General features: G+C 46.3%; 1 protein-coding gene across 10 annotated transcripts in view; it reads left to right on the top strand.

Moving 5' to 3' along the window:
• Positions 1 to 19,690, top strand: part of LOC139410851 (nuclear receptor corepressor 2-like) — a 184,285-nt gene that overhangs the window by 158,365 nt on the left and 6,230 nt on the right. For 4 of the 10 annotated variants that reach the window (XM_071156430.1, XM_071156429.1, XM_071156431.1 and 1 more), the window contains exons 25-44: positions 2,724 to 2,860; positions 2,971 to 3,121; positions 3,253 to 3,360; positions 3,522 to 3,625; positions 6,411 to 6,561; positions 9,284 to 9,409; positions 9,516 to 9,593; positions 9,713 to 9,957; positions 10,084 to 10,429; positions 11,599 to 11,829; positions 12,007 to 12,255; positions 12,370 to 12,519; positions 12,655 to 12,912; positions 13,099 to 13,282; positions 13,467 to 13,975; positions 16,427 to 16,560; positions 16,863 to 17,047; positions 18,016 to 18,144; positions 18,347 to 18,486; positions 18,600 to 18,653. In XM_071156430.1, the coding sequence (XP_071012531.1) occupies positions 2,724 to 2,860; positions 2,971 to 3,121; positions 3,253 to 3,360; positions 3,522 to 3,625; positions 6,411 to 6,561; positions 9,284 to 9,409; positions 9,516 to 9,593; positions 9,713 to 9,957; positions 10,084 to 10,429; positions 11,599 to 11,829; positions 12,007 to 12,255; positions 12,370 to 12,519; positions 12,655 to 12,912; positions 13,099 to 13,282; positions 13,467 to 13,975; positions 16,427 to 16,560; positions 16,863 to 17,047; positions 18,016 to 18,144; positions 18,347 to 18,486; positions 18,600 to 18,653 (3,669 nt within the window). The remainder of the gene's footprint in view (positions 1 to 2,723; positions 2,861 to 2,970; positions 3,122 to 3,252; positions 3,361 to 3,521; positions 3,626 to 6,410; positions 6,562 to 9,283; positions 9,410 to 9,515; positions 9,594 to 9,712; positions 9,958 to 10,083; positions 10,430 to 11,598; positions 11,830 to 12,006; positions 12,256 to 12,369; positions 12,520 to 12,654; positions 12,913 to 13,098; positions 13,283 to 13,466; positions 13,976 to 16,426; positions 16,561 to 16,862; positions 17,048 to 18,015; positions 18,145 to 18,346; positions 18,487 to 18,599; positions 18,654 to 19,690) is intronic. The other 6 variants (XM_071156439.1, XM_071156434.1, XM_071156437.1 and 3 more) reach the window with 3 other exon arrangements.

Here is a 19,690-nt window from a genome sequence, read left to right as displayed (position 1 = left end):
TTAGTTCAGTATCAGGGGCATCAGTACTGATGAGTTCGATTACAGGCTCACAATCCAAGAAACAATTAAAAATGCCAGAAACAACAATTTCTTCTGAAACTCATCAGTCTATTCTTGTTCTGAGAAATTAAGGCTATTCCATGCGAGAAATTGCCAAGAAACTGAAGATCTCGTACAACGCTGCATACTGCTCCCTTCACAGAACAGCGCAAACTGGCTCTAACCAGAATAAAAAGAGGAGTTTGAGAAACAGACGCCTCACAAGTCCTCAACTGGCAGCTTCATTAAATAGTACCATCAAAACACCAGTCTCAACGTCAACAATGAAGGCGACTCCAGGATGCTGGCCTTCTTGTGACAAAACTCACACTCATTCTTGTGTTTAATAAATGTATTGTATAGTGTGTGTGTTTGTTTGTGTGTGTGTGTGTGTGTGTGTGTGTGTGGCAGGCTTACAATGATGGCAAAAAACAACATTTGAGAGTGCGAGCGGGGGTACACAGCTAGAGGTTGAATGTTTGAAGGGGTACGGGACTATAACAAGTTTGAACTACTGGCCTAGTCCATAGGCCTATATGTTTTGATAAGGTTTGTATCACAACTGAAGTGGCCAAAATTTCTTAAAAGTTAAGCACACACGCTTTACGACCAGTGTAGAGCCTAACTGGCATACATAGGCAGCGTGTGAGTTTCAAGTTTGGGGAAGATCATTTTCACCATAAAATGCAACTTTTATAATAAAGAATTACATGCATAATCGCGTTTGCGGTCACTTTGGAGAACAGTGTTTCGCTGCTAATTGATTGCATTTTGGAACATTCGCGCTTATAGCCGTGTGCGCATTTCTGCACAAATGTCAAGAAATAGAAATATCCTTATAGTTTATCAACATTTTAAGATTAACGTTCTGATCGTTTGCATCAGCCACAGTTTTTTTGATGCTAGTGGTTCTATCGCATCCCACAAGGTAGCCAAGTGGTTAGAGCGTTGGGCCAGTAACCGAAAGGTTGCTGGATCGAATCCCAGAGCTGACAAGGTAAAAATCTGTCGTTTTGCCCCTGAGCAAGGCAGTTAACCCACTGTTCCCCGGGCGCCGAAGACATGGATGTTGATTAAGGCATCCCCCCTCCACCTCTCTGATTCAGAGGGGTTGGGTTAAATGCGGGAGACACATTTCAGTTGAAGGCATTCAGTTGTACAGCTGACCTGGTATCACCCTTTCCCTTTCCCAACTGTCCCAGAGTATGTTTGGAATATTTATTTCTTGCACAGAAAGACAAGTTGACCAATTGAATAGGTAAACTTTTGTACTATGGGGGATTGACATAGGCTATAGCTTTTGCTGTTTGTAAGGCTTACTCATCTTGTTGGCTGACGAAAAGTACTGTAGGCCAATATGCGCCTCGGAATTCGATAAGAAGGATCCGCGCAGTTGCGTCCCCGATGTGTCTGTCTCATTTGTAGCCTACTTCTTAGCTGAGATGTCTGTGAGAATGACCCGATCATGTGACGGGTGTTGGCTATTAAGAATTGAGATATCTGAGAGCCATGTGAGTTAGAAGTGCTCTGACTGTCCACTGTCCCACTACAACCCCTCTCTATTCCCCAGACCTTCCCTGCCTTACTATTATTCCCTCTCGTCAAACCCTCATCCCTCCCTATTCCCATCGTCATACCCTCACCCCTCCCTATTCCCATCGTCATACCCCCACCCCTCGCTTTTCCCATCGTCATACCCTCACCCCTCGCTTTTCCCATCGTCATACCCTCACCCCTCCCTATTCCCATCGTCATACCCTGACCCCTCCCTATTCCCATCGTCATACCCTCACCCCTCCCTATTCCCATCGGCAGACCCTCACCCCTCCCTATTCCCATCGGCAGACCCTCACCCCTCCCTATTCCCATCGTCATACCCTCACCCCTCCCTATTCCCATCGGCAGACCCTCACCCCTCCCTATTCCCATCGGCAGACCCTCACCCCTCCCTATTCCCATCGTCAGACCCTCACCCCTCCCTATTCCCATCGTCATACCCTCACCCCTCCCTATTCCCATCGTCAGACCCTCACCCCTCCCTATTCCCATCATCATACCCTCACCCCTCCCTATTCCCATCGGCAGACCCTCACCCCTCGCTTTTCCCATCGTCAGACCCTCACCCCTCCCTATTCCCATCGTCAGACCCTCACCCCTCCCTATTCCCATCGTCAGACCCTCACCCCTCCCTATTCCCATCGTCAGACCCTCACCCCTCCCTATTCCCATCGTCAGACCCTCACCCCTCCCTATTCCCATCGTCATACCCTCACTCCTCCCTATTCCCATCGGCAGACCCTCACCCCTCCCTATTCCCATCGTCATACCCTCACCCCTCCCTATTCCCATCGGCAGACCCTCACCCCTCCCTATTCCCATCGTCATACCCTCACCCCTCCCTATTCCCATCGTCAGACCCTCACCCCTCCCTATTCCCATCGTCATACCCTCACTCCTCCCTATTCCCATCGGCAGACCCTCACCCCTCCCTATTCCCATCGTCATACCCTCACCCCTCCCTATTCCCATCGGCAGACCCTCACCCCTCCCTATTCCAGTTCAAGTCTCATCTCCCATTTCATTGTTATGTCTCCTTGCTCTGTGCTATTCTTAGCCAATCCTACTTTGCTTCCCTAAACTGCCATGTCTATATTTTTAAAGTATATTTCTGTCTTTGCTCTCAGCTTTCCAGCAGGCTGGCCACTCTGGGCCCCCTGGTCTGCAGCAGGATGGTGCCAGATTGGCAGCGGTGCTCCCCCTCCATATGCCAGAGCCACCCCCTCTCATCTCCTCCAACAAGCCAGGGGGGTCTATCACACAGGTATAGGACACTACTCGAGAGAGCCATAGCACCCATTAGATGTTGAGTTATTGTGAAAGTGAATAGAGTTTTGCCGTTCACCATGCTCACTGTTGTTGTGTGGTTCGCAGGGCACCCCAGTGCAGCTGCATAGCCCGGCTCATGGGATGGACCATGGGAAGATGCCCCCTGTACAGATGGGTTTGTCCTGGATGGATCAGAGGAAAGTGGGTGAGTCCAAGTGTCTGGAGTGGGTGCAGCACTCCCAGCCTTGGTTTGCTGGTGAGTTGCCTTCTTCTTACCCTAACCTTCAATTGTAGATTTTGGGTGTCCTGGGCTTTCTCCATTGACACTCTCTCTCCTCTCTGCTCTTGTCTCACTCTGTCCCTCTCTGACTCACACACACACACCAGGTCCCTACCCGGTGGTGAAGCAGGAGCAGCTTTCTCCGCGGTGCCCGTCATCCCTGGCAGAGAACCTGTCCACGCAGGGGATGCCCCATGACGCCAATGCTGGACGTGGTGAGTTCATAACTAGATACATTCCACACCCCTTGATGTTGGGCACCAAGTGTACACTGCTCTCTGCTTATACTGATTCTCTTCTCTGTTATTGGTACATTCACAGATGTCTATGCCAATATAAAGCCCTGACTCTGCTCCTGGATGTGTTGAATTTGCAGGGTCTTTGCCAGCAGTGCAGGGGGGCAGCATCACAAAGGGCATCCCAGGTACCAGAGTGCACCAAGACTCTCCCATCTCCTACCGGGGAGGCTCCATCACCCAGGTAAGAGCAACACACTGACCACAACACTACAATGTGCTTCTGCTTACTGTGCCTTATTCATTATCATGACTTCATCAGCTTTGACCTAAAAGTCTCACCGGACTGTTTGTATGCCTCCAAATTATATGAGGACAACGACATAGACGTGTTGAGAGGTCATGACCCCAGGCTGGAAAGCTAGTCAGGCTCAGTTAGTGTTCAGGCAAGGCAGGGTAAAGGCTGGGGCTGCAGGCAGGCAGGATCTCCCTGCTAATCCTGCCTGGTGTGACATGATCGTGGCTCTGACTGCTCCTGTCGCCCTAGCAACAGGTACACACTGTACCACGTCTGTTCTCTACTTTATTTATCTGTTTCTTCTCCACTCACTAAGCCCCATCAATGATATGCACAGTCCTCAGCCTGCTGTAATATCTGCCTCGGCCAACTGGCCTTGAAATGGGGTGATGTTATATATGCCCAGATAGATAACTGAGGGAAAGGTGAGAGAGATGTAATCAGAGCGGGTGGGGAAGTTAGCCTGCTCCTTCTTTGTTTGTTTAGCTGACTGCTAGGCAGAGCGAAAGTGTGTGTATGTGTGCGCGTGTACAGTTAAGGCTTTGTTGTATCAGGTGCATCACTCGCATCTCCCTTGATAAAGTTGAATGCTGAGGGGTAGATGCCCTGGCCCCTGACCTACACTACATCCCCCCCCTTCTTTGGAAAGATCTGTAATCAACAGACAGGAAATGTGATCTAGGGCAACACATGTCCCTCTTCACCCCCTCCCTCCTCCCACACTCCATATCAGTCTCCAATGACAGCCTTGTGTGCTCTCTATCAGCCTCCCAGCAGGCTTACATAAACACTCAGCGGCAATGGCGGAAATATGACTCACAGCAAAGTGTGCCAGAGATATGACAGAAAGCCCCGACCAAACCTGCTGCTGCCATTTTGTCACCTAGTGTTAGCACTACAGAGTCTGTGGGGCGTATTATCTGAGACACAAATTGTATTCTTATGTGACTATGTGGCATCAGTGCATGATGTACTGATGTATGATCTTACTCACCAGAGGTATCACAATTAAAAAATACATTCTGGAAAAATATACAGTACCAGTCAAAAGTTTGGAGACACTTTCATTATTTGTACTATTTTCTACATTGAAGAGTAAGGGTGAAGACTACAAAACTATGAAATAACAGATGGAATCATATAGTAACAAAACAGTGTTATCCAAATATTTTATATTTGAGATTCTTCAAAGTAGTCACCCTTTGCCTTAATTACAGCTTTGCACACTCTGCGTTCACTCAACCAGCTTCATGAGGTAGTCACCTGGAATGAATTTCAATTAACAGATGTGCCTTGTTAAAAGTTTGTGGAATTTCTTTCCTTAATGTGTTTGAGCCAATCAGTTGTGTTCAATCAATCAATCAATCAATCAATCAAATGTATTTATAAAGCCCTTCTTTCATCAGCTGATGTCACGAAGTGCTGTACAGAAATCCAGCCTAAAACCCCAAACAGCAAGTAATGCAGGTGTAGAAGGTAGGGTTGGTATACAGAAGATAGCCCTATTTGGTAAAAGACCAAGTCCATATTATGGCAAGAACTAAGCATATAAAACGACAGTCCATTTTGACTTTAAGACATGAAGGTCAGTCAATCCGGAGGATTTCAAGAACTTTGAAAGTTTCTTCAAGTACTTCACAAAAACCATCAAGCGCTATGATGAAACTGGCTCTCATAAGGATCGCCACAGGAAAGGAAGACCCAGAGTTACCTCTGCTTCAGAGGATAAGTTCATTAGAGTTAACTACACCTCAGATTGCAGCCCAAATAAATGCTTCACAGAGTTCAAGTAACAGACACATCTCAACATCAACTGTTCAGAGGAGACTGTGTGAATTAGGCTTTCAAAGAAACCACTACTAAAGGACACCATTAAGAAGAAGAGACTTGCTTGGGCCAAAAAACACGAGCAATGAACATTCGACCGGTGGAAATCCAAATGTGAGATTTTTGGTTCCAACCAGTGTCTTTGTGAGACACAGAGTAGCTGAACGGATGATCTCCGTATGTGTGGTTCCCACCGTGAAGCATGGAGGAAGAGGTGTGATGGTGTGCGGGTGCTTTACTGGTGACACTGTCTGTGATTTATTTAGAATTCAAGGAACACTTAACAAGCATGGCAACTAAAGTATTCTGCAGCGATACGCCATCCCATCTGGTTTGCGCTTAGTGGGACTATCATTTGTTTTTCAACAGGACAATGACCCAACACACCTCCAGGCTGTGTAAGGGCTGCATCAGATTACCTGGTTTCTACAATCACCCAACCTCAATCCAATTGAGATCATTTGGGATGAGTTGGACCGCAGAGTGAAGGAAAAGCAGCCAACAAGTGCTCAGCATATGTGGGAACTCCTTCAAGACTGTTGGAAAAGCATCCCAGGTGAAGCTGGTTGAGAATATGCCAAGAATGTGCAAAGCTGTCATCAAGGCAAAGTGTGGCTACTTTGAAGAATCTCAAATATAAAGTATATTTTGATTTGTTTAAAACTTTTTTGGTTCCTACATGATTCCATATGTGTTATTTCATAGTTTTTATGTCTTCACTATTCTACAATGTAGAAAATAATTTTTAAAAAATAAAGAAAAACTTTTGAATTAATAGGTGTCTAAACTTTTGACTGGTACTGTTTATCTTACAACAACGACTAATGAAATCTGTGATACTGATGTCCTCTATCTTGTGAGATGATTGAGTGTTGTTTCTATGTCTGTCCCACTCCCTCCACAGGGCACCCCGGCAGATGTGCTGTACAAGGGGACCATAACCCGTCTGATCACAGATGATAGCCCCAGCAGAGCAGAGAGGGAGCGGGATGAGCTCCTGTCCAAAGGACACGTGGTCTATGAGGGCATCAGTGGACACATCCTCACCTATGACCGTCAGTACTCTAACCTTCTAGAAATGCTGTGCTACTTCACTTACTTACAATGCCTTCAGAAAGTATTCGTACCCCTTGACTTATTACACATGTTGTTGTTACAGCCTGAATTTTAAATGTATTGTTTTTCCTCATCCATCTACACACAATACCCCATAATGACTAAGGGAAAACGTGTTTTTAGACATTTTTGCAAGTTTATTGAAAATGACGTTTAAAATTTACATACAGTGTATTCGGAAAGTATTCATACCCCTTCACTTTTCCCACATTTTGTTAAATAATAGCCGTAGGCCGGACGAAGTTGAATTACTGTTTAACGGATGCCCCGCCTTACTTTTCTCCACACCTCGCAAAAAAAACGAATCAGATGTGACATTTTTTGGGCAATAAATGCAGCTTTGTTTATAACACACTGTCCGCTCTCCCTTGATGCTTTCCCAAGTTGATGCGCAACAGACCAAACAGCCTCAGATCATGTTTGAGCCTCGGATTGGGCATTGAAACACACGTTCACACCTGCAAGCGACGTGCAGATGTTTCATTTCTCTCTCATGCCGTCATGGCTGAAGCCAGCGCAAATTCCTACTATTTATCTGTCCAGGTTAAATGTGGGACGTCCCTTGTTATAAACAAACAGTCGGTTAAATTCATGGTTCATGCATCATTTTCAGATCTATTAGAAGCGATTAATATACGAAACAACAATGTCATTGAACCAATTCACTGGCCATGCAAGCTGATAGTATTTTGGACGGCCAAATTTAAGTCAAAATGATTGAAATCGAAGTGTGTCAGCTGTATGGTAATTTGCAATTTGTAACTTACATTTTGCCTGTACTATCAGTAGTTGTAGGCCAACCGATAACACCAAGATGGAATGCGTTTGAAGTGATGATGTGTCACCGAGAATAGCTAGCATGTCCAGCAAAGTACATGGCCAGTGGCACGCGCACACTTCGTGCAGATCAGCAGCTCCACAATGATGTGATCGACTCTCTCCAAGGTGAGGGCTTTTCGTGGCAGCCAGACGAGACCGTCAAAGGAGGATGCGGTGAGCAAAGTTACTGGGCTGGAATTTAGTCAAGCTTGCTGATGCTTCTAATTGTGCATGTTACAAACACATTTTTATATTTTGATGATGATAGGCTATACTCTAGGCTGGATTTATATATTTTTTCCAATGCTACGTCAATTTGGCAGACCTAACTGGGCCTCCAGTTTTATCATAGCGCTTGATGGTTTTTGCAACTGCACTTGAAGAAAGTGCACTTTCAAAGTTCTTGACATTTACATGTCTGAAAGTGATGACGGAGTGTCTTTTCGCTTTGTTTATTTGAGCTGTTCTTGCCATAACATGGACTTGGTCTTTTACCAAATAGGGCTATCTTCTGTATACCATCCCTACCTTGTCACAACACAACTGATTGTCTCAAACGTGTTAAGAAGGAAAGAATTTCCACAAATGAACTTTTAGCAAGGCACACCTGTTCATTGAAATGCATTCCAGGTGACTACCTCGTGAAGCTGGTTGAGAGAATGCCAAGAGTGTGCAAAGCTGTAATCAAGGCAAAGGGTGGCTACTTTGAAGAAAAAAAATATTTTTTAACACCTTTTTGGTTACTACATGATTCTATGTGTTATTTCATAGTTTTTTTGTCTTCACTATTATAGTAAAGAGAAATCCTGAAATGAGTGTCCAAACTTTTGACTGATACTATATGTAAATAAGGTATTCTAAAAACCTGTTTTCGATTTGTCATTATGGGGTATTGTGTGTATATTGAGGAATATTTTTTATTAAATACATTTTGGAATAAGTCTGTAACGTAACAAACTGTGGAAAAAGTGAAGGGGTCTGAATACTTTCCGAATGCACTGTAAGTTTTCACACCCCTTTGTATTCACATCCAATTTCCTTTGATCATCCTTGAGATCTCACTACAACTTGGAGTCCACTTGTGGCCAATTCAATTATTTGGACATGATTTAGAATGTAGCACACCTATATGAGAAGATTTAAGTTCCAACAAGATAATGACCCCATGCATACACCCAAAGCAATGCTGGGAAATCTTCAGAACAAGAATGTGAAAGCCCTTCAGTGGCCCAGCTAATGCCCAGACTTGAATCCCATTGAAAATCTTTGGAAAGACTTGAAGATTGTTGTTCCCCGCTTGTCCCCATCATCTTAACAGCACTTGAGAAAATCTGCAAGGAAGAATGAGAGAGAATCCCCAAATCCAGATGTGCAAATCTGATACAGACATACCCAAGACGACTCAAAGCTGATACAGACATACCCAAAACGACTCAAAGCTGATACAGACATACCCAAGACGACTCAAAGCTGATACAGACATACCCAAAACGACTCAAAGCTGATACAGACATACCCAAGACGACTCAAAGCTGTAATCGCCACCAAAGGTGTTTCTACAAAGTATTGACTCAGTGGTGTGAATACTTATGTAATTGAGATATTTCTGTGTTTTTCAATACTTTTTCATTATGGGGTGTTGTGTGTAGATGGGTGAGAAAAAAATCTATTGAATCCATTTTGAATTCAGGCTGTAACACAACAAAATGCGGGATTAGTTGAAGGGTTTGACTACTTTCTGAAGAGTTTAAAACACCCCTCAATGCCATCTGATGCTTGGTATTTCTAGGTGGATTATCCCTGTTCCTCTGTTGACAGTTGTTTGTGGTGTGTTCTTTTCAGGCCCACCCTCTCAGAACCCTAAAGATGACGGCCGGGGCCAGCCTGGGGAGATCTTGGGGCTGAAGCGCCCCTATGATGTCAGGGGGTTGCCCATGAGGGAGACACTGTCTGCAGCTAACTGTGAGGGTAAGTTTTGGAGTCGGCTACCTTCTAACAGCTCTAGCATGTACTTTATGTAGACTACAATGAGGTAACCAATGCTATTCTTTCTTCACTTCGACCCCTACTTCAGGTCTGATAGGCAGAGCCATATCTCACGAGAGAGACAACCCACACCCAACCCACCACATCCGTGGTTCCATTTCACAGGGTAAAGCAAATAGACCCACTCTTTTATTCCATCAGGGTATGGTCACCTCACCGAGTTGCACAATGGCTTGTGAAGTTTGTAACTCCTGTGTGTTTGTGTTCCTCCTCTCCTCCCCCCAGGTATCCCCCGTCACCTGGACATCCAGGATGGCTACATGAGACGGGAGGCCAAGCAGATGAAGAGAGAGGGCTCCCCGTCCCAAGGGACTGGCCAGATGGCTGAACCCATGAAGGGTCGAGAGGCCATTGTGCCCACAGTGAAGGAGGGGGGCCGATCCATCCACCTCATCCCCAGAGAGGAGCTCCGACTGATGCCCGAAGGCATGATGATGCCCAAGGCTGGCAAAGACGGCATCATAGCACAGGTGAGTGGAATGTCACACTGTAGATGCTCTGCACGTCAGTGCACACTGCCTCAGGAAAATTAAAAAGCAACAAAAGTCACTATTGTTGGTAGAAAGATTCAGTATTTTTCATTGTCTTTTTTTCAGGGCACTCCTATGAAGCAGGAGCAGGGTAGCTCAAGGAAGGGGCACGACGTTCGTTCCATAATCGCCAGCTCCCCACGCTCCCACTACGGCATGCCCTCCCACCTGGAGATGCGGGGACCCGAGCAGCGGGGCCACTACGAGGAGGGTCCTAAGAGCCGTCCCAGCGCTGTGGTCAACACAGCCAGCTCCATGGCTCGATCCTCGCCCCTGGCAATGGGGGGTGAGCAGGGTGGCAAGGCTCACCACAGCCCTGTGGGCTACGAGGAACACAAGGGCGGCATTAGGGCTCCCTACCCTGGACCTTCTCACCGAGGATCTCCCCTGTCAGGCCAGCGGCCGCATGAAGGTATGTCACACACTCAGTCCTGACTGTACACTGTCCTAGGGATGTGACAAATTGAAACATTTTCTTAAAGTTTAAACAGCCATTTTATTATCGGTTTTCTGTTGTGAATTCACAATGCAGCTGCCAGAAACAGTTTTGTCTCCCTTTCCGATGGTTAAGTGTTGCATTTCCTTCTCATTTAACTTCTCAAAGTATTGCCATACAGGACTTTGCTGCTGTCACTTGCCTTTCTCTGACATTTTTCCAACTGTTAGCAATGATGGAGATGTTGACTCCAAAATAATTGATTTCTCGACTCCCTGTGTTGAGTCCCATTTCTGAGTGTAAAGATAAACTCCTAAGATTGAGTATTTTTGGAATGGAGGAGACTAATTAGTTTCCGTACTTCCGAGAACACAAACACTCGCATCTTTCACAGCGAGCTAGCGAGGGGCGGAGAGAGAGGGGCGGGGCACAATATAAGTAGTTTGGTCACCAGACAGACAGTTACAACCGTGCACTAGGCCTACCTATCCGCTATCAAAAGCTGTATCTCGCAATGGAATGCTTTATCTTACCGTTTTGTGGTCTGCAATGTCTCGCAACTTCAGTAAAGCAGGGCCTATCATCAATATATAGGCTAGGATATTTTACATGTAACAGACTGAAGACTGAACACACACTCGCATCATTAATGAAGAGCACGAGCAGGCGAGCCAGCGTGAGGGAGAGAGAGGAGGGGGCAGGCAGAGAGCATGTCTTGGTCATCTGTATCTCGCAATGTCTTGTCTTGCATGCCTCACAAGTTCACCAAGGTAGCCTAAAGTTCACCTCTGGATTGATTTAAATTACACAACTTTCCCCAGGACTTTATAGCCTATTGACGAGTTAAGCTATAATGCAAAAAAATTGTATGTTTTGTGATAACTGCACTGAGATTTTAGTTTTGTGGGGGGGAAACTAAGATTTTCAGTTAGGGATTTTTCTTTGCATTAAGGATTCCAACATTAAAAAGTTTAAACGTTCCTTCCTGTCTGTTCCTAGCTTGTCTGATTGAGATGCATTGATAGTTTTTTGCCCTGGGTTGAGTTGCTCTCCCCTAGTGTTAACATACCTAATATGAAGGCCACAGTGTGTGTGTTTTCTAAAGCATCCTGCTCTCTCCCATCTCTCCTCTCTGTGTGGTCCAGGCTCCAATAAGAACCAGCCTCAGGAGCGCAAGGCCACACCCACCCCTCGGGAGATGAGCTCCGGCAAGTTATCCCTGCCGGGCGTTGCCGAGCAGCAGGCCCAACAACAACAGGCGTCCCTGGTGTCGTACGAGCGTCTGCTGCAGGGTCTGGGGGCCGACGTATACCGAGGACAGATCCCCCTATCCTTCGATCCTGCCTCCCTGCGTCAGGGCATCCCCATCGACCCAGGTACATAGTACACGGCTGGTCCATTCTTGTGTCCACTGTACAGTACACTACAGAGGAGCTCCTTAAATAACTCTTCTTTCTGTCTGTTAAAAGGATGTGGTTTGGGGGAGGGATTATGGGACTTGATATGATGGCACAATATGATGGCATCTCTTTGTCTTCCTCCCCATTTATCAGCCTACTACCTGCCTCGCCACCTGGCCCCTAACCCTGGCTACCCTCACCCCTACCCCTACCTGATCCGTGGCTTCCCCGACACGGCAGCCCTGGAGAACCGCCAGACGCTGCTCAACGACTACATCACCTCACAGCAGATGCACCAGTGGCCTGCAGCCGCCACTATGGCTGCCCAGCGCTCAGACCTGCTGAGAGGGCTCTCGCCACGGGACCAGCCCCTCCAAATGCCCTACTCTGCTGCCCCACGCGGTGAGCCTCACTCTTGTCACAGTACAAACACACGCACACAGAAAGGAGACCTAGCTGGACCGGTGTAGTGTAATGTAGTTTTGACTAATGTTCTTCTTGCCTTCTCTTCCCCAGGGATCATCGATCTGTCTCAGGTGCCACACTTACCTGTCCTAGTCCCTCCCTCTGCAGGGTCTTCCTCCCCCATGGACCGCATCACTTATATCCCCGGGGGCCAGGGAGGCTTCCCCACCCGGCCTTACAACACCTCCCCCATCTCACCAGGTACTGGACTGGACTGTACTGTACTCTACACACCAGCCATCGGCCTGGGAACAGAGGAGTTGTCTGTGTTTGAAAGGGTTGCAGTGTGACTGACTCATCTGTGTGTGTTTTGTTTGTGTCTCTCCTTTGCTGTAGTTGGGCCCCAACACATGAGCAAGCAGCACGGCACACCATCTACTGACCGCGAACGAGAGAGGGACCGCGAGAGGGACCGCGAGAGAGAGAGGGACCGCGAGAGAGAGAGGGACCGCGAGAGAGAGAGGGACCGCGAGAGAGACAGGGAGCAGGAGAGAGAGCGGGATCGTGAGAGACAGCGAGACAGAGAGCGGGACCGGGACAGAGAGAAGGGGATCTCTCATGGCAACGTGGAACATGCCCCCATCTGGAGACCAGGTGTGTAAAGATCTAGACACACTCTGCTATTACATTATTACGCTGTTATGTTATTACCATTATAGTAGCGCATTTACAGCACATGGTCTGTATGTGATGTGTATTTTGCTGTTCTATGAGATGAAAGATGTTACTCTGTGCAGTGTGTAATGTGACTTCCTTTTTTCCCTCTGTTCCCTCACTCAGGCACAGAGCACAGCTCCGGTGGTAGCAGCAGTGTCAGGCCCTCCTCCCACTCCGGCTACAGCCACCAGCACTCCCCGGTGTCCCCTCGTACCCAGGACAGTGTCCAGCAGAGGCCCAGCGTCCTGCACAACACTGGGGGCAAGAGTCTGCCTGTCAGTGACCACAACAACCCTTCTGTGCTAAGGTAAGCCGTACGGTAGCATGTCGGATAAATGGCTAAGTTTCTCCTACAGTATGTGCCTTGGTTCACTGAATATCATGTGCTCCTTTCTGTGTTTCTTCTAAATATGATGTACAGACTCTAGTGGGGGTTCATCTGTGGTTGGCATGTTCACTGACTGTTTTAGTGATTGGTTTACCTCTTCCAGGTCCATGCCAGGCTCCAATCGCTACCCAGGCTACAGCCACCTCCAGAGGACCGGGATGCCTACTGAAGGCTACCCACCAAGCATGGACCCCAAGGAAATGTGCCGGGATGGTGGCAAGAGCAGGGGAGGCCTTCCTAAACACACCCAAGACCAACATGGGCCCTCTATATCCTCCAGCAAATCTGACCCCAAGCTGGCCAACCCTAACCAAGGGGGTTACCCCGTGCCCTACCCCCAGGGCTCTGCAGCCTCTTACCACTCAGGCCGGCCCCCACCTCACCTGCTGCCCCCCCAGTCGGATAGCCATGTTGGCCGCGGAGAAAGTGGCACGCCTAGTAGGGAAAAGACTCAAAACAAACCGATGTCCGTTCAGGAACAAGAGCTCCGATCACTCGGTAAGACCACCATGACTGCGGCCAACTTCATAAACGCGATTATCATGCGTCAAATTTCTTGTGAAACGGGGATGCCAGAGACGGGCTCGCTCGTGGCCAACAGCGCCAGTGATGGTAAGACGCTCTGGATCCCAGGGTCCCCTCATCACCCAGACCCTCCCCCCGTTCGTCTGTGGCATATTGCACGCTGTGGTGGTTGGCATTATCAAATCAGTCCAATTCATTTTTACATGTTATGTTTTCGTATTCTTTTTTCAACACTATACTATTTTATCTTTTTTTCCATGTAACTTAGAACTATGTCGTTTGTTTTTTAAATGTGGGTACTTGAAGACCACCAAAGGTGACCTCTGGATCCAAACTTGAACATCTAATATTATTATTTAACACGTTTGACATTCAGAAGAAAAAGCAGAAACTGGAGCTGACTAGATATGGACAGAGTATTAAGGAGATGAAAGCGGCTGACGAGCTGGATAAATCAAATTATCCAGCTCGTTTTTATTAAATTACTATGTATTGACCATTATTATGGCAAAAATACAGAACTCAATTGGTATTTCCTTGAAGAGAAAGATCCTAGGTGCCCTTTAAGGTATCACTCATTGAAAATTTAAGCATAACATCCTTTGCTGCTTCTTATTTTCATTTCAGGACATGACGGTCTTCTATGTGGCATCCCCCATATTGCAGACTTAGTTCACCTGTAGTGTTCAAGAGTTCCAGATTAGAAACTAATCTATGAGATGTAATGTTGGTATCCTTATTAGAATTGTAGTAATTCTGTTCATATTTGATTAATAGTTAGTAATGACACCTTCCTTACAGAATCACCTCACAAAACCTAAAATGTGCCAGAAGTAAGGCAGAATATTGCTAGCTAGATTACCTAAATGACCTAAGCTTTCTTGTATGGTATGTGACAGTCAGCTTCTCTCAATATAAACCAGTGTGAGTTGTGTAGTAGGAAATGTCCAGGCGAGCCTGCCAGAGTGCATCACCAGCCTAAAGCCCCACCAGCCACCAGACAGACCCTCACTGGGGCTCCAGATAGTATTGCTCTTCCACTGGAGGGGGGTCGAGGTGGGGGGCAGGGAGAAGGCTTGAGGGGTGGTGGTGAGACCACAAAAAAAGATCCAGGGTGGAGGGGGGTGCTGCAGCTTCAGGCCACAAAGTATCTGCATGCCCTTATTATGTCTCACTGTAATTTATGCAGATTTTTTCCACAACACCTCTCAACAAAACCTCAGACTTTTCCTATCACAAAAAAAAATGTGATCTTGTTTTTCCACTTGTTAAGCTATGTGCCACATCAATATTTCTGACATGCATATAGGGCAAGTGTGTGCATGCAAAGCTCAGAGAAGTAGTGTGGTATAACAGACTGTGATATATTTATATACTGTTGCATTATCAGTATTGTCCATTAGGAAAAAGCTAGAAATGCTACAGAGAGAAGACAGTAGTGCACTATGAAGCTGGATTTCAAATGGACCGGAGACACTATTTTCTGAGCGACGGTAGCAACTGCCAGCCGAAGACAGTGTCATGTTGTTCCAAAGCTCTAGCAATAGAACAGATGAGTGTCTTCAACACAGTGGGACTCCAGGGAACTATGCTGCCCTCCAGGGGTGGACTGACTTACATCAGCTGCTCCAAAGATGAATGCTCTGGTGCAGAACATTTCCAGAGCACAACACACACTGTATGCGCATTGCGTACAGTTTCTGTAATGAAAGCCAGAGATTAGTCAAATTGGCTTAGGGCACTCCCTAAAGCCCCCTGGGAGAATGACCTCAAAATAGTTCTTCAATGAACCTTAACGACACTCTAGGGCTGTCTGAGAACGTCCTGGTCCATTTTAACTGGTACTATACTACAGCATACACACTTGTTGCTAGCACACTTTTTAAAGCAGGAAACCCATTTGATCTGCTGAAATCTAGGTCTATATCATAAATATAGAATGAAAAGCAGCAGCAGTGTTCGGTGGTCCTTAAATTTGGCGCCATTTCTTCTAAGCTCATCAATTTATGGACCATTTTATGTCACCGCCTAGCTTCTTAGTCCGATTTTTGGGGGTTTGAGATTTGTGCGTCTCTCCTTTGAGTAGAGTGCAATATGGAAATAAGTCAATCAGGATCTAAAGTAGATTGTCAAATCCAACACACTGGCTGACAACACATAGTAGAGACAGGATTTCTGCAGAAGGGAAAGTGCCGTTGCGCTCTTATACACAGCAGATGTCACGCAATGTTTACAGAGCACAACGTCAGCTGTGCACATAATGGACTTGTTTTAAAAACAAGACATTTTTTAACAATGCATGTGTTTTTGTTTATTTTATAACAAGCTCTGCCTGTAAGCTGCCTCTATTCAAACTGGCCCAAACAACTGAATTTCTGCCTTCTTTGTCCCTTCTGTGTGTGTCTGTGTACCTGGTGGTGCTGCTTAATTTGTGTGTGTGTGTGTGTGTGCACTCGCTCGCGCTCTGTATGGCTCCACCCCTGTGTGCAATCTGTGTGGGTGCTTGTGTGCGTGTTGGGCTGTGTCCTGGACCCTCAGCTCAACAAAAGATGATGCCCATGGAGCAGCACGGTCCGTACCGGCCTCCCTCCGAGGAGAGGCTGTCCCCGGGCCAGCAATCCCCCCTGATGAAAGGCAGCCAGAGGGTGGTCACCCTGGCGCAGCACATCAGTGTAAGCCCCCTAGTTAATGACATGGTGTTCATATTGATCTTAAAGAATTATTATATTTTACTGTATTATCAGTGTCGCATTTACCATGATAAGGATGATTTTAATACAGTTCTTCTCAGATCAAAGTCTTCTGTAGAAATTAAATGGGGAGCTTTTCTTGGGGGCTGACAAGTGGAAGGTAAAGATCTGGCTGAACGGGTTGGGGATGTGGGAGTATAGAAGTCACTAGAAGTAGGTAGGTTTCCTCCTTGCTGCCTGTCGTGTGTCTGACCCTTGTCTGTGATGTTGTGTGTGGGTAACAGGAGGTAATCACCAAGGACTATACCCGGCAGAGCCAACAGGCCCAGCAGCAGTCCTACCACAGCAACCCAGTCCTGGACCTAACCCGGCCCCTCAGCGCTCCACATGCCCTGCCTGCCTCCCAGGAGTCTAGCCAGGGACCTCGCTACACTCCAGAGAGGACAGGAGGGGAACGTACCCGAGATGGGTATGGCCCAAGACTGTGTGTTACTTCATGTTCACCCTTGGCAGGGTCGACACAATCGGATGCATCCTGTTTTCAGAGGAAATGGGAGAGAGCCTGTGCTGCGACTTCTGTTTCTGGATGTTAACAAGGCGACACTCCATCTTAACTCCTCCTCCACATGTATTAGATTGGTTGAACAGTGCAGAAGAGAACATCCCACCTTTTTCTCATAAGGAGCAAAGTGTGGGGTGTCCGGTCAGGTGTATATTTAACGCCTGCTACGTTAGGTTACTTTATGTACAATATGTCTACTTACATGCTGACTCACGCGCGCATATTGATTTTGTCCATCCAGACACTACCAAGACACGCAGATTGAATTAACAAAACTAACTCTGAACCAACTATATTAATTTGGGGACAGGTCTAAAAGCATTAAGCATTCATGGCAATTTAGCTAGCTTGCTGTTGCTAGCTAATTTGTCCTGGGATATAAGCATTGGGTTGTTATTTTACCTGAAATGCACAAGGTCCTCTACTCAGACAATTAATCCACAGATAAAAGGGTTACGTCAGTTAGTTTCTAGTAATCTCTCCTCCTTCATGCTTCTTCTTCATTGGACTTTATATGGCTGTTGGCAACCAACTTTAAGGTGCATTACCACCACCAACTGGACTGGAGTGTGGACTTCAGTTCAGCTTTCCGTCACCCACGTGGGTATATGCTCCTAGAAACCAACGAGGAGATGGGAGAGGTTCTATGTTAGTGCCTGGCTAGGCAGAGGCTCGTTGATGAGCGCGAGCACTTTGGATGCAATGATTGAGTAACATGTATGTGTACATTTATCTTGCAACGCTCACAGGCCTAAACCGTGCGGTGTGGTCAGCATGTTATGTACAATATATCTACCAGCATGTGGAAATGTAGAAGTTGAATATTAACTACTATACTCAGACCACAGTGGCTTGTTTGTGTGTGTGTGTCCTAGGTCTCCTCAGCCCAAGGCATCACCTGTCAGTATGTCTGCAGACGGCATTGAGCCAGTGTCCCCTGCAGGAGCTATGTCTGAACCAGATACACAAGGGGCCTCCTACCCCAACGAGCAGGGAGAGCAGGGGTAAGGCCTCATCCTACCTCCTTCCCTTCTTCACACAGCTAGTAGTCATTCAATCACTCTAACCCACAATGTCAGTTATGTACTCCTTATTGTTAACACATTTTCTTGACAACTCTTGGTAAAAAATGTTGGGCTGTATGTTCAATTGTGTGTAGTACAGTAGTTCTCCTGATGCTAACTAGACGTGGACGTCTCTCCACAGCATGGGCTCTCGCTCCCCTCCCAACACCCAGCCCCCAGCCTTCTTTAGCAAGCTCACTGAGAGCACCTCGGCCATTGTCAAGTCCAAGAAACAGGAGATGATCAAGAAGATGACCGTGGTCGGCAGTGAAACTGATTTCAGTGAGTCCCACCCTCACAGTGACCGCATACAGCATTGATACTGTAGTACTGTAGATACTATATTCATTGACAAAGAGAATATGCTTTAAAGAATAGTATGTTTCTGTTTACAGATACTGGCCAGCCAGGAACAGAGATTTTCAACATGCCTGCCTCTACCACTGCAGGTAAAATAGAGATGGATTACCATGGGATGTTTGTGGTGAGAGGTGGATTAGTGTTACTCTCAACCACAATGCTGTTGTATAACGTGCTTGGAGTAGTCCTAGTTTTTCTGTGATTTATGTACCATGGACTGTGCAAGCTAGTTTTGCTGTTATGTGATCAGGGTTGGGTAGGTTATTTTCTACATGTAATCTGTTACTAGTTACCTGTCAAATGTTTATCAGTAACGTAACTCAGTAATGTAATCGGGTTACTTTTTAAATTACTTCCCCCTTAAGACATTAAAATAAGATAAAATAATATTACCAATTGAACTACATCTATTGCAGGATAAATCATGTTAAAGTTTACATAGCTGGCCATAAATGGATGTTGCATTTTACTTTATGGGTTAGTTATGTAGGCTTCTTCTAACCCATCGCTTTCTACTACAGATAATATAATGATTAGGTTATATCTTTACATTAAAACCCAAAGTCTGTAAGATTGCCAGTCATTCCAATTAATTGAACCCCTTGATCTTCAAGAATAGGACTTGGAATTATGGAAGTATAGATTAGCCAAATAGTTTTAGAAGACATAGCTTGGACTGTAGCCTAGAAAAGCCTATTCCTGTTTTTTTCCTGTGACCCATCAAACACATTTGGTGTGTCATCAGTCTCTGACGTATGTCTCTGACGTATGTCTCTGACGTATGTCTCTGACGTCATCAGTCTCTGACGTATGTCTCTGACGTATGTCTCTGACGTATGTCTCTGACGTCATCAGTCTCTGACGTCATCAGTCTCTGACGTCACTCTGACGTCATCAGTCTCTGACGTCATCAGTCTCTGACGTATGTCTCTGACGTCATCAGTCTCTGACGTATGTCTCTGACGTCATCAGTCTCTGACGTCATCAGTCTCTGACGTATGTCTCTGACGTCATCAGTCTCTGACGTATGTCTCTGACGTATGTCTCTGACGTCATCAGTCTCTGACGTCATCAGTCTCTGACGTATGTCTCTGACGTCATCAGTCTCTGACGTATGTCTCTGACG

Source organism: Oncorhynchus clarkii, chromosome 6 (genome assembly GCF_045791955.1).
Source record: "Oncorhynchus clarkii lewisi isolate Uvic-CL-2024 chromosome 6, UVic_Ocla_1.0, whole genome shotgun sequence".
NCBI classification, from domain to species: Eukaryota; Metazoa; Chordata; class Actinopteri; order Salmoniformes; family Salmonidae; genus Oncorhynchus; species Oncorhynchus clarkii.
This window is presented reverse-complemented; position numbering and strand designations above follow the sequence as displayed.